At 46.3% G+C, this 13,915-nt stretch overlaps 1 protein-coding gene across 1 annotated transcript in view; it reads left to right on the top strand.

Moving 5' to 3' along the window:
- LOC110495914 (aryl hydrocarbon receptor) overlaps positions 1-13,915 on the top strand; it is an 82,956-nt gene that overhangs the window by 49,825 nt on the left and 19,216 nt on the right. Inside the window, exons 3-4 of the mRNA XM_021571435.2 lie at positions 10,141-10,286; positions 12,961-13,050. Of these exons, the coding sequence (XP_021427110.2) occupies positions 10,141-10,286; positions 12,961-13,050 (236 nt within the window). The remainder of the gene's footprint in view (positions 1-10,140; positions 10,287-12,960; positions 13,051-13,915) is intronic.

Raw genomic sequence — 13,915 nt, 5'->3', positions numbered from 1 at the left:
GCTAACTCTAGAGATCCCTTCCATCTCCACTCAAACTACATCCACTGATTTAGATCAACTAACTACACTGAGTTAGATCAAACTACCTCCACTGAGTTAGATCAACTAACTCTACTGAGTTAGATCAAACTAACTCCACTGAGTTAGATCAACTAACTCCACTGAGTTAGATCAAACTACCTCCACTGAGTTAGATCAAACTACCTCCACTGAGTTAGATCAAACTACCTCCACTGAGTTAGATCAACTAACTCTACTGAGTTAGATCAAACTAACTCCACTGAGTTAGATCAACTAACTCCACTGAGTTAGATCAAACTACCTCCACTGAGTTAGATCAAACTACGTCCACTGAGTTAGATCAACTAACTCCACTGAGTTAGATCAAACTACGTCCACTGAGTTAGATCAACTAACTCCACTGAGTTAGATCAACTAACTCCACTGAGTTAGATCAAACTAACTCCACTGAGTTAGATCAAACTAACTCCACTGAGTTAGATCAAACTAACTCCACTGAGTTAGATCAAACTACCTCTACTGAGTTAGATCAAACTACCTCCACTGAGTTAGATCAACTAACTCCACTGAGTTAGATCAAACTAACTCCACTGAGTTAGATCAAACTAACTCCACTGAGTTAGATCAAACTACCTCCACTGAGTTAGATCAACTAACTCTACTGAGTTAGATCAAACTAACTCCACTGAGTTAGATCAACTAATTCCACTGAGTTAGATCAATCTGCTTTTAGTTTTTTTAGCACCTTACTTGTGGAATGAAGGCGCTCCGAAACTGGATGAATCGGTGCCTCTAGGGCCGATTATGGACCTTTTTTTTTTTTACTGAAGAATATGTTTCTTTTCTACGATTGCTGTGTATTGGCGTGTATACAGGACTCATCTGTAAAAGAGACGTCATTCTCAGCATGACTCCCTGTCAAAATAAAGGTGAAATAAAAATGAAAACGCTCTGTATACGTAGCACACCCATAGTCCATCATCGGGACAGCTATAGTCTACTCCTGTTTATGTGTTCTGTAACAAAGTATGCCACAGGACACATATACAGTACCATGAGTGCACATGAATGAGGGCCAGAGGGGAGACAGTAATGTCGCTTAGTAGCTGTCCCGCACATATTTTCACCAAATTGTATAATGGAAACCCCACGAAGGGTAACTTGGGGTGGCGTCTAGAGCGTCCGTCTTATTCTGCAAATAGCTCATTGGGTATAAGAACGGTTCATATTGAGAGACGTAAAGTTGAGATGATCCTATGCTCGTTGACCGCATGGAGTCAGAGGAAGCTAAGTAGCCTTTGTGCTTACCTGGGGGCAACTGTCGGACCTTTGTCAAGCCGTATAACAAACGCATAGATACCTTGTCAGAATATCTTGCTGGAGGTACAATATGTTAAGAAATATTTCGGGAGAACAAGTATGCTAATAGGGAATTGATTAAATAATTTCACTCTTCAAAAGAGTTGTTTGAACTGGGCCTGTATACTGTATTGTACTGTACAAGGGAACCAAGGGGGTCTGTATGTTCCACTGCTGAAGAGAGAGTGTCGATCTACAGATAGATAGAGCATTGGGCTCCTCCAGAGCTCTGCAAGTTATGACCTGCCCTTAAACAAGAAAGAGAGAGAGAGATATGAGAGAGGCTGGATGAGGTTGTGCTAGCCGGCCAGACGACGAGGCAGGCAGGGAAAACAATGGTTCAATTCAGCTCTTAGGTTTCAAAGTCTTCAAAAACCCCAGTGAATGGGTGTGGGGGAGAAGTTAGGGAGAGACAGGGGAAGGATAAAGGAGGGTCAGAGGGTTTGTAGATACAGAGAGAGAGAGAGAAAGAGAGAGAGAGAGAGAGAGAGAGAGAAGATAGGGTGGGGGACTGTAGGGGTGCAGGGGGCTTAAATGGTTTCTTTTCCTCTACTGTATATACAGCGTCTGATGCCAGGAGAAGTTGTAGTAGAATCTCGAGAGCACTTAGCATAGAGCCTAGGGGAACCCCTAGCGGCTGAGGAGGCCCCATCACTTTACCTCTTTACTTTAAAGGCCTGGCAAACGAGATGTACAGAGAGAGGGGGGAGAGATAGGAATGGGGTCTGTCGTTTTATTAGGGAACTGACTGGGGGTTTGCTAGCTGCTTTCCCCAGTCCAGCTGGTTCTAATTAACGTCATAGGTAGTGCTACAGTGCAGTGTGAGATGGATGAAACAGAGTCGGCTTGTTTTCCTGCATCAGAATCTGAACCAGTCCAGTTGAGTTCCCACGGTGCTACTACTTCCCCACAGCCATGTCTTTCTTTCTTCCCTCCTTCCCCCTCTTTCTCTTCCTTTGTTCTCCTCGTGTGTTTCTTTTGCTCACTGTTTCCTTCTTTCTCCCTAAATCTGAAGTCCTGCGCAAATGGAAAACAGCTCCGGGTTGGCCACAGAGGGCAGAGTCAGGACGGGGAGGCAGAGAGAATCGGAGAGAAGTTCCAAGTGCATAGACTGGGGGAGGCACCCGAGTATTACAGAGGAGGTCCACTGAGCATGCCCCAACACGCCCACAGCACAAAGCCTAGCCTACTAAAGCATTCCTGTAGTACAGAGTACTACATTTACTAGTATACAGTACACTAGTACAGTGTACTTGTCTTACTGTATATCATTATAACATTCTATCTAACTCAGTAACACATTGGCACTGTTTTGGAGTTTTTTTTGTGTGTTTTTTTGCTAGTGTGAACTGTTGAAAATGACTTTTGCAATTAACTGATTTATCACCAGAAAGAAAGTTGCTCGGGAACTGAAGAGTTTACAAACCAATGTGTGCTTAGCTTAGACACAGAGGAAATCAATCGGCCGTAGCCTACATTGTATTTCACGCATTTCACAATCTCTAACATAGCTCAGCCGCACGAACAGAGAAAAAGGTGGGAAGAAAAGGTCGCAGATGCCTTATGTGAAATTGCAGAGTGCATAAAATCTACCTGTAGCGTTATGTTTTGCTGTAAATCATGTTAAGCATAGGAGCCGAGCGCGCCATGAGAGAAATTGCAACTTTTTGGCACGGCTCAGAAAAAAAAACTCCAGAGTTGAGAAACGAACAAGTCGTTATTTAGAAGTACATGTTTATACATCCCACACACTGGAGCTCTCCTCTCTCTCCCTGGGCTTTGAGCGTACCATCGGGGCAGAACCTCACACGCCGCACACACATACATACACACGTACACAATCCTCTGTCTCATGTTGTGCACAGTACTTCACTTAAACGGCTACGAAAATGACATGCAAAACAATTACGTTGTTGTATTGTCAATTTTCTCCCAGTTTGAGTCAAGAGTCGACAACAGGATACGGACCCTTTGTGTGGGTCTCTCGTTACCCCTGACTGGTCTTGGTATTGTAGTCCACCCACAGTGAGTGCTAAGGGCACTATCACACATTGGTTTACCTATGAAGTGTATGAAGTTCTTTATGTTTAGGGCAGCAAGTGGGAGGGAGTCATTAGTGCCAAACACCATTTACACACAAAAACGAGAGCAAAGAAAATACCGGGAAGTGGTCCAGTTTGTTAGCTAATAGGGTTCAGGTGCTGTCAAGGATGCAGTCTCGCTCTGCACGCGATGGTCATTAACTAGACGACCATACAAGAGCAAGAACAGATAGGGGAGGATGAGCTTCCCACTCTCTCTCTCTCTCTCTCTCTCTCTCTCTCTCTCTCTCTCTCTCTGTCCCTCTCTCTCTCTCTATCTCTCTCTCTCTGTCTCTCTCCCTCTCTCTCTCTCTCTGTCTCTCTGTCTCTCTCTCTCTCTCTCTCTCTCTCTCTCTCTGTCTCTCTCTCTCTCTCTCTCCCTCTCTCTCTCTCTCTCTCTCTCTCTCTCTCCCACCTCCCTCTCCCTCTCTTACCCCGTCTCTCTTTCCTCTTTTTATCTCCTCCCAGTCGCTCTTCTCCCTCTATTACCCCCTCTCTCTCCTCCTGCTTTCTCTCCTCTCCCTCTCTTCCCCCTCTCTCGCTCTCTCCTCCCTCGCCCTCTCCTCCCTCGCTCTCTCCTCCAGTGTAAAGAGTATGAGTCATGGCTCCCTGGCTCTGTCTGGGAAACATCAGCCGTTAGAAGGGGGATGAGCTAGTCACACGGCAGTCGGTGTGTGTTCCTATACTATACACCAGAGTTGGAGGGAGCGAGGGAGGGAGGTAAAAGTGGGAAGGAAAGAGTAATTGAAAAAGGGAGCCGGAGGCGTGGTAAAGAGGGAGGTAGAGAGGGGGTGAAAGAGGGATGGAGGTAGAGAGGTACAGTACAACACAGCTGAACTGCACTATAGGTGGCTTGTATGGGGATGTATATAAGTATTTGTGCATGTAGACTTTTTGTGGGTTGAACATTTCCACTTCGGTGTGACAGGAAGCCGTTTATATTGGGTGTCATCATTCTATCTGTATTGTAGCAGTCCAAGAGAGGCCCTGCTCTGTAGTGATTAGATGTTAGATTAGATGTCTTTTGGCAGGTAGCTCGAACCTGGTCATTCACACACATACCCACGCACGCACACACACACACAAACATACATACAAACTACTGTCGTCTAAGCACGTCCTCAACAAGGCATACAGAATCATCCTTCCACCGCCTGATGACATTACAGTGAGACAACAAATAAAGACAGTTTGTCTGTGTCCTAAATAGCACCCAATTCCTTATATATAATGTACTACTTTTGACCTTGGTAGGCTACTTGTTGATGGGGTAGACTACATATCACATTACTGTCACCCTGAGATTATATATATATATAGACCATGCTCATCCATTAGGTGCCCAGACCATCCCTGGCCCCTGACTCCCTGGCTCCCTGACTCCCTGACTCCCTGACTCCCTGGATCCCTGACTCCCTGACTCACTGACTCTCTGACTCCCTGACTCTCTGACTCCCTGGATCCCTGACTCTCTGACTCCCTGACTCCCTGACTCTCTGACTCCCTGACTCTTTGACTCCCTGACTCCCTGGATCCCTGGATCCCTGACTCCCTGACTCCCTGACTCCCTGACTCTCTGGCTCCCTGACTCCCTGGCTCCCTGACTCTCTGGATCCCTGACTCTCTGACTCCCTGACTCCCTGGCTCCCTGACTCCCTGACTCTCTGACTCCCTGGATCCCTGACTCTCTGACTCCCTGACTCTCTGACTCCCTGACTCCCTGACTCCCTGGCTCTCTGACTCTCTCGCTGACTCTCTCTCTCTCTGAGTAGATCTGGTTATAGCGGTGGGTGGGTAGATTGTATTCCCCTTGAAATTAGAGACATTTTATGGTTCTGTTTGGTTCTACAGGAGACTGACTGGTGGGTTGACCTTCTAATACTAAAATAATGATGAGACTAGACTGCTGCCCTCTGCCCAGTGTGGACAGCTGTGGTCGGCGGACCGGCTGCCTGCCCTGGGGTGTTGAGGTGGCGGTGGGGGTTGGTGTGTGTGTGTGTGTGTGTGTGCGCGACTCTGTCTTACACTCTCTACTCTCTCTTCATCACTAGGTTGAGTAGCGATGGCTTGAATGTGAGAGTGCCAACGTTGTGGTTTTGAAGGGATATGTTGGCATTTCCCTAGTATTGGAAGCATTCAAAAGAAAATATCAATGGAATATTTTGTTTTGAAGTAAAAATGACAAGAAATGATGACGAGCGTAGAAGGCGTACAAAGTGCATAGAAGGCATCCGATGGTCGGTGACAGGCGATCATTAGGAAAGAAGAACTGGAGCTAGATGACTCCAAAGCCTCTGATCATAGGCTACTCTCCATAATGTACACTGGCAGCAGTAGGAATATCATTTGAATGGTAATTCAGTCCTGATGGATTGAGTTCCGCGGGCCGGGGCAGAGCTCCCGCTGTACGGTCCTACACTGACCAAACCACTTCAGACCATTCTCATTTTTAAAACTTGGTGACTCCTGTCCATTTCCAGCTCTCGGGGCTACAGTCAGCCAGTCAGTCAGGAGAGAATAGAGGAATGTGGTGTTGCTTTTGCTGCTATCTGACCGGCCAAGTGGCAATTTTGCGGCCTGGTCTGTTTTCCTCGTTTGGCCTCCCCTCTGCGGAGGCCTGAGTGTGTGTGTGTGTGTGTGTGTGTGGACCGGGCTGAGCCAGCCCTGCCAGTCATTCCTTTGCTGTGTAGTCAGAGCTTCACGTCAGTTTTCGAGGTTAACCCCACAGACCAGGCCACAGATTTTCTGATAGGGAAGTCGAAGCTCGTTTGACTGGTTAAACCCAGTGAACTGCTCCAAGGGTTTGGTTTGGTCTCTGTGCTCCAGTAACAGCAGCAGGATAACAGCACCACAACACATCTAGTCCTGCCAGGGCTGGCTCCCTTTACGTGGGACAGGCAACTGCTATATTGGAGTTCTGGGCCCGTATTCATAAAGCATCTCAGAGTGCTTTATATATAATCATATTCATTATGATCTAAGAGGAAACATTAAGTCTAATCAGCACTCTGATGCTGAGACTCTGTGAATATGAACCCTGGCCCATATTCTCTCTAGTTGGTTCGCTGAATTAAACAGCAGTCTCCCTGGTTCACACGCCAGCTACACATCATATATATGCCATTTAGCAGACATTTTTATCAAAAGTGAATGCTTGCATACATTTTACGTACCGTGCTCCCAGGAATCAAAACCCACTGTTCTGGCATTGCAAGTGTCACGCTCTACCAGCTGAGCTATAGGGCCACCGTCATGACCCAGTCATGAGCCCTCATTGTCAGCCCAAATAGAAACACTGTCTTCTCTTCCTCCCTTAGTCATTACTGGAACAAACATGGGAAAGTAACCATACCGCATAGCCACATACTGTACATGTCTGCCAAACCCTGAAACGGTGCTGTCTCTCTTCCTCCCGCCCCTCTCTCTCTCTCTTTATTTTTTTCTCTTTCTCTCTCTCTCTCTCTCTCTCTCGTTCGCTCTCTCTCCATCCTAACCCTGATGTATGCTACGTAGTTAAGTACTCTGCAATTTACTGGGCCATATCGATAGTCCATCGTCCTTTTAAATGGTTTGCCTTTGACTTTGCATTTCCTCCAAAATTATCTCCCAACATCTGTGTCCTGTGGGAAAGGTATTTTGGGGGTTTGTTGCTGGAAAGAAACACTGTTGTTTTTGTTCTTCTCTCTCTCTCTCGCTCTCTCACTCGCTCGCTCTCTCTCGATTTCTCTCCCTTTATTTTTTCTATATTCTTCTTCTTGTGATACAGAGGGCTTGATAACGGCTGAGGATCCAGAAATAGCATTAGCTGCAGCCTGTAGCTCACAACACACACAGGAAATGACTGGGCGCCCCACCCAGCCTGCAGCCGACCGTACCTCAGGGGCAGAGCTTGCTCCAGGCTAGCCTGCACAGCAACCACACACTCTAGCCAACTCCATTGTAAACTATAGCAGTCAGCCAAACCGTACCTCAGAGCCAGGGTTAGCTCTGTGATATAGCCTAATGTTTGCCTGGCTACCCAGACTCCTTTCACGACCACAGACATTAGTTTCTTCTCCGCAATGAGTCTGGATCTGAGTACCTCCCCGACCCTTCATCGAATGCGAAACATATTTGGGGCTGTCTGACTGGTTCAGAAATGGATAGGTTGGGCCAGAGGCAGAACACACGTGGGTAAAGCATTAGCTTTGATACTCTGATTGGTTTGAGACGATCCAATCACTGTTGACTTTGTCTTGTGTACAACACCCCTCGTTCCCCTCGTCACCACAGACGATGAAAGTATGTAGTGAACGACAGAGCAGCGTAAGAATTCAGTGTGAATTGTCAGGCAAGCCTAATGTAGCCTACAGCAGCCAATCTCCCAAGCTAGCTCTGTTCTAGCCAGTGTACAGCAGCCACCCTCTCTAGCTAGTTCTGGGCTAGCCAATGTACAGCAGCCACTCTGTCTAGCTAGCTCTGGGCTAGCCAATGTACAGCAGCCACTCTGTCTAGCTAGCTCTGGGCTAGCCAATGTACAGCAGCCACTCTCTCTAGCTAGCTCTGTTCTAGCCAGTGTACAGCAGCCACCCTCTCTAGCTAGCTCTGGGCTAGCCAATGTACAGCAGCCACTCTGTCTAGCTAGCTCTGGGCTAGCCAATGTACAGCAGCCACTCTGTCTAGCTAGCTCTGGGCTAGCCAATGTACAGCAGCCACTCTCTCTAGCTAGCTCTGGGCTAGCCAATGTACAGCAGCCACTCTCTCTAGCTAGCTCTGGGCTAACCAATGTACAGCAGCCACTCTGTCTAGCTAGCTCTGGGCTAGCCAATGTACAGCAGCCACTCTGTCTAGCTAGCTCTGGGTGTCACTTATCTCTGTGATTGAAAGAATTTGTGTTGGTGAAGCAGCCCCCAGCCAGCCCAGCCAGGCCCAGCCCAGCCAGGCCCAACCAGCCCCAACCAGCCCAGCCAGGCCCAGACCAAGCTGTAGTTCAGGCTGAGCAACATGCTTTATTGATTTAAGATCTGTGGTGAAGGCAGAGAAAGCCCCCGGCTCTTCCAGCCCTCATCAGAAGTGGCTGAGCACAGTGGGTGTGTTGTGTCCAGCCGGGTATGAGGGTCGAGGGGAGGCTGCGAGTGGGAACAAGGAGGCTCTTGTTCTGGTCTGAAGCTACACACGGGAAAGGGGAAGGGGAGAGACGGGAAAGACGAGAGCTCTACGGTTCAGTCTGGACTGGAGTCTGGTGGAGTCAGTCACCAGTGTGTCCGACTCCAGTATGTACAGCTATTTGTCACTGTCTGTCTCCTCCGTTTGTTTGTCTCCTTCTCTGTCACTCTGTCTTTGTCTGTCAGCCTCTCTCTTCCCCTCTCTCTCTCTCTCTCTCCTCGCATTCTCTCCCCTTTTCTTTTTCTTTCTCTATCTGACCTATTTTAAGAAGACCACCTTTGAGATATTAGACTAATGGACAGAAATAGTCGGAGTTCATCCGGCAATTCTGAAAAGAATTGGCTGTTTTTTTCCCCGCAAACATACTTGGTGTCTGCTGCTCTGCTTTTAGGGGACACACATATAGATTAGAGGCCTTTGGACATCTGGAGTATGTCTCAAGTCTCCAGTTGAAACATATTACGTACACACCCGCACTTAGTCCCCTATGAGCCTCGCCCGCTGTCAGGGCTTCTCCTGGGGACGAAAACAAATGAACAAGGGAAGGAGAAAATGGAGTTAGACAAATTGGGAGGGAGGTCTTATAATCCCATCTATTAAGTCTGAAGTCAAAGTTAAGTCCCAAATGAGCCCAAAGCCAATCCTGGCTGACACACAGACACATGCAAGCAAGCGCATGCACACAGACCATATGTTTTACTATCCTTGTGGGGACCCAAAATGTATTTACATTCAAAATCCTATTTTTCCTAAACCTAACCCTAACCTTAACTCCACCTTTAACCCCTAACCCTAATTCTAACCCTTAACCTAATTCTAGACCCTAAACCAAACCCTTTAACTAAGCTTAAAATAGCCTTTGTTCTCGTGGGGACTGTCTTTTACAATCCTGTACTCTCCTTGTGGTGGTGACCTTTGAAGATTTCCGGTACCTTGTATAGGAATACAAGCCCAGACAGACACACACACACACACACACACACACACACACACACACACACACACACACACACACACACACACACACACACACACACACACACACACACATACATACATACATACATACATACATACATACATACATACATACATACAAACATACATACATACAAACACAACCACACACATATACGCACACAACAACAACAACAGCAGGGGTTGGAGAGAGGGAGGGAAAGCTGCCAGAGTGGCTGTAGGAGGCAGCTCTCCTTCCCTCTCTCCAACCCCCGCTGTTGTTGTTGTGTGTGGCTGTGTGCGTATATATGTGTGTGTGTGTGTGTGTGTGTGTGTGTGTGTGTGTGTGTGTGCGTGTGCGTGTGTGTGCGTGTGCGTGTGTCTGGGCTTGTATTACCATCCTCATTGGTTTGGAAAAATAAGAAGAGAAAGAGTTGCAGACGTTAGCAGAGAGCATGTCAACAAAATATTTGGGAAGTCAGTTCCATGCTGCTTTCTCCCACTGTCCGGACGCGTGTTGCTTTCAGGATTGCGTGCCGGTGTGAAGTTATGTTTCTCTCTCTGTTCTGTTTTGCAGCGACCATGAAGAAAGGCAGTCCAGGGTGGGGGGTGGAGAGAGCGGTGGGATTCGGAGGGACTGGACCGATCACTCTAGCGAAGAGCACAACTGCTACAACCTCTGTGGATGCGGTCACGTTTTCCGAGGGAAACCTCCTGCTCCAGGTATACAGTGTGTCTACTGTATGTTTACAGTGTCTGTCTGCCTGCCTGCCTGTCTGTCTGTCTCTCCCCCCAGCCCTAGGCCTCTCTCTCGCTCTCTCTCTCTGTCCCTCTGGGGTTTACCTGAGGAAGCTTAGCTGACGTGAGGGGCAAGCACCGACCTGTCCCCCAGCTCACACACACTATATGACGGCTCTCATACCCATCTACATGTAAAGAAACCAACCTCACTCCTTCCCCTCCAGTTATACGAGAAGCTATTTGTTTTACGTCTTGACATGACCGAAACTCCTCCACCTCGCCGAGAGTTAGGGATTACTGTCTCACGTTATCAGCCCAAATATCACGCATACTGTATACCATAGATATAGAACCCCTGTATACAGTCTCGAACAAATATGCCCGATTATAAACTCTTTGATATTTCGACAACCTCCATAGAATGATTACCTCTCGCACATGTATGTTCAATACCAGCAAAGGAGGGAAAAAGAGGAAGCGGATTCAACCACTTGTCTAAAGCACACATATAGAGTCATCTTCCTGGAGTAAACACCCCAGAGTCCCTGCACTCCTGACTAAATCCTGAGTTTGACTCTCTCATTTCATTACCCGTGGGGTAATGCCTCTGACAGCACTGTCCCATTTCTCATAATGCTAGCAGTATTAGCGTGCTGTCCCATTTCTCAGTGAGGGCTATGCTAGTTCTCATTAGCATTAGCTTTATTGCTAAAGATAACCATCGCCATCTCCAGGGAGGTCTCAACGCGGACCACACACAGCACTATTCTCTCCAGTAGGGACTGGTCTAATGGAGGATAGTGCTAGACTGATTTATGACTGATTCTCTGCCTTGATAGTTTGGTAGTGCTGGGCAGTTTGTAGTTTAGTCTTAACTGTCTTCCCCAGTCGCTGTCCTGGTGACTACAGCGTTTGTTCTCTCCACACAGAGAACAAACGCTGCTCTTAAGAGACACAATTTTTTTGTAGGCCTAAACACCAGACAAAGATGAATGGGGATAGTTTTTTCACTGTGTTTCACTATGTGGTTGATTCACCATGCAGAAAACTTGTTCAGTGCAATCTGGGAGCATATATCGTGAAGATGTTACAAACCACGTTATCGTCTTGTTGTCCTGTAGTCTTTTTCTGGAAATAATTAGAGTAGGTGGGTTAGAATCACTCACTATTACCCTCAAACACACATACAGTGGTGTAAAGTACTTAAGTAAAACACACTTTAAAGCACTACTTTACTTTACATATTTTTGACAGCTTTTACTTTTACTTCACTACATCCCTAAAGAAAATATAGTACTTTTTACTTCATACATTTTCCCTGACACCCAAAAGTAGTCATTACATTTTTAATGCTTAGCAGAATAGGAAAATGGTCCACTTAACGCACTTATCAAGAGAGCATCCCTGGTCATCACTACTGCCTCTGATCTGGAGAACTCCCTAAACACAAATGCTTTGTTTGTAACACAGATGCTTCGTTTGTAAAAATGTTTTTACATTTAACCTTAACTTAACTAGGCAAGTCAGTTACAAAAAATCGGCCTACAGCCGCCAAACCAAGACCACACTGGGGGTGAAATTGTGCGCCGCCCTATGGGACTCCCAATCACAGCTGGGTGTGATATAGCCTGGATTTGAACCAGAGACTGTAGTGACACCTCTTGCACTGAATTGCAGTACCTTAGACCGCTGTGCCACTCGGGAGCCCCGGAGAGACTCAATGATGTCTGGTTTGCTTAATATAAGCAATTTGAAATGACTTGTACTTTAGATACTTGAGTATATTTTTGCAATTACATGTACTTTTGATACTTAAGTATATTTAAAACCAGACTTTTACCCAAGTAGTTCACTTTTACTTGAGTCATTTTCCATTAATGTATCTTTTATGTTTACTCAACTATGACAATTGGGTACTTTTTCCACCACTGCACACACACACAAATACTTTGGCCTGTATTCCTAAACCTGTTAGCTAATGTCTGTGTTTTAAATGCTGAAAACTTGCAGCAGCTTCCAGTAATTCCAGATAGGCCCTTTATTGTGATACCAAAATGCAGGACCTCTCGCACACTCTGTCTGTCTGTCTGTCTGTCTGTCTGTCTGTCTGTCTGTCTGTCTGTCTGTCTGTCTGTCTGTCTGTCTGTCTGTCTGTCTGTCTGTCTGTCTGTCTGTCTGTCTGTCTGTCTGTCTGTCTCACACACACACACACTCTTGTGGTTTATTGTTTACAAGGTCCAGGATCCTGTGCGTGACAAGAAGCTATATTCCCCCCTGCTCCGTTGTATTGTCACATTTAACACCTGAACAAAGGACTGGCTAATTACATGGGATGTTTACCCAAACCTGAACAAACACATAGACACACACACACCATGGCTACTTCTCCCTTCTTCAACAGCCGACCAGAATTCCTCCTCTAATTTAATTTGACTCGCTTATTGCCCCTTATCATTCACTACGTCATGGAATTCATTCTTCTTTCTTTCAGTTTAAGTTTATTTGCCCATCTTCATGTCAAATAACGAAGTGTGTCTTGTTTGACGTGTGAAGTATGAACATATGTTAACTTCATAATAATATAATACTATTAATTTCATAAATAGTAAGTTCATAGTGTTTATTTTTGTCTGACTGTGCCTCTCTGTGTCTCTAGGCCCTGAACGGCTTTGTGCTGGTGGTCACGGCGGAGGGATACGTGTTCTACTCCTCTCCTACTGTTCAGGACTACCTAGGCTTCCACCAGGTAAAATAGGACCTTTTGATCCACGCTGACTGACACACAGACAGTGCACCCACATTATGCATATACTGCTTATAAATGTGTTATGTATGGGTTATTCAGGTTTTATGAAGACCCTATGTAGCTACATTTCAAGTCACCTCATAGCAGCCGCATCACCTAGCTAGCTGATGGTATCCAACATGTCAGCTTATAGCAGCCGCATCACCTAGCTAGCTGATGGTATCCAACATGTCAGCTTATAGCATCCCATATCACCTAGCTAGCTAATGGTATCATACCTGTCACCTCATAGCAACCGCATCACCTAGCTAGCTGATGGTATCCAACATGTCAGCTTATAGCAGCCCATATCACCTAGCTAGCTAATGGTATCCTACCTGTCACCTCATAGCAGCCGCATCACCTAGCTAGCTAATGGTATCATACCTGTCACCTCATAGCAGCCGCATCACCTAGCTAGCTGATGGTATCCAACATGTCAGCTTATAGCAGCCCATATCACCTAGCTAGCTAATGGTATCATACCTGTCACCTCATAGTAGCCGTATCACCTAGCTAGCTAATGGTATCATACCTTTCACCTCATAGTAGCCGTATAACCTAGCTAGCTAATGGTATCATACCTGTCACCTTATAGTAGCCGTATCACCTAGCTAGCTAATGGTATCAAACATGTCACCTCATAGTGGAACCCTCACAGGGTTCAATTCTTGGACCGACTCTCTTCTCTGTATACATCAATGAGGTCGCTCTTGCTGCTGGTGAGTCTCTGATCCACCTCTACGCAGACGACACCATTCTGTATACTTCTGGCCCTTATTTGGTCACTGTGTTAACAACCCTCCAGGCAAGCTTCAATGCCTTA

Source organism: Oncorhynchus mykiss, chromosome 18 (genome assembly GCF_013265735.2).
Source record: "Oncorhynchus mykiss isolate Arlee chromosome 18, USDA_OmykA_1.1, whole genome shotgun sequence".
NCBI classification, from domain to species: domain Eukaryota; kingdom Metazoa; phylum Chordata; class Actinopteri; order Salmoniformes; family Salmonidae; genus Oncorhynchus; species Oncorhynchus mykiss.
This window is presented reverse-complemented; position numbering and strand designations above follow the sequence as displayed.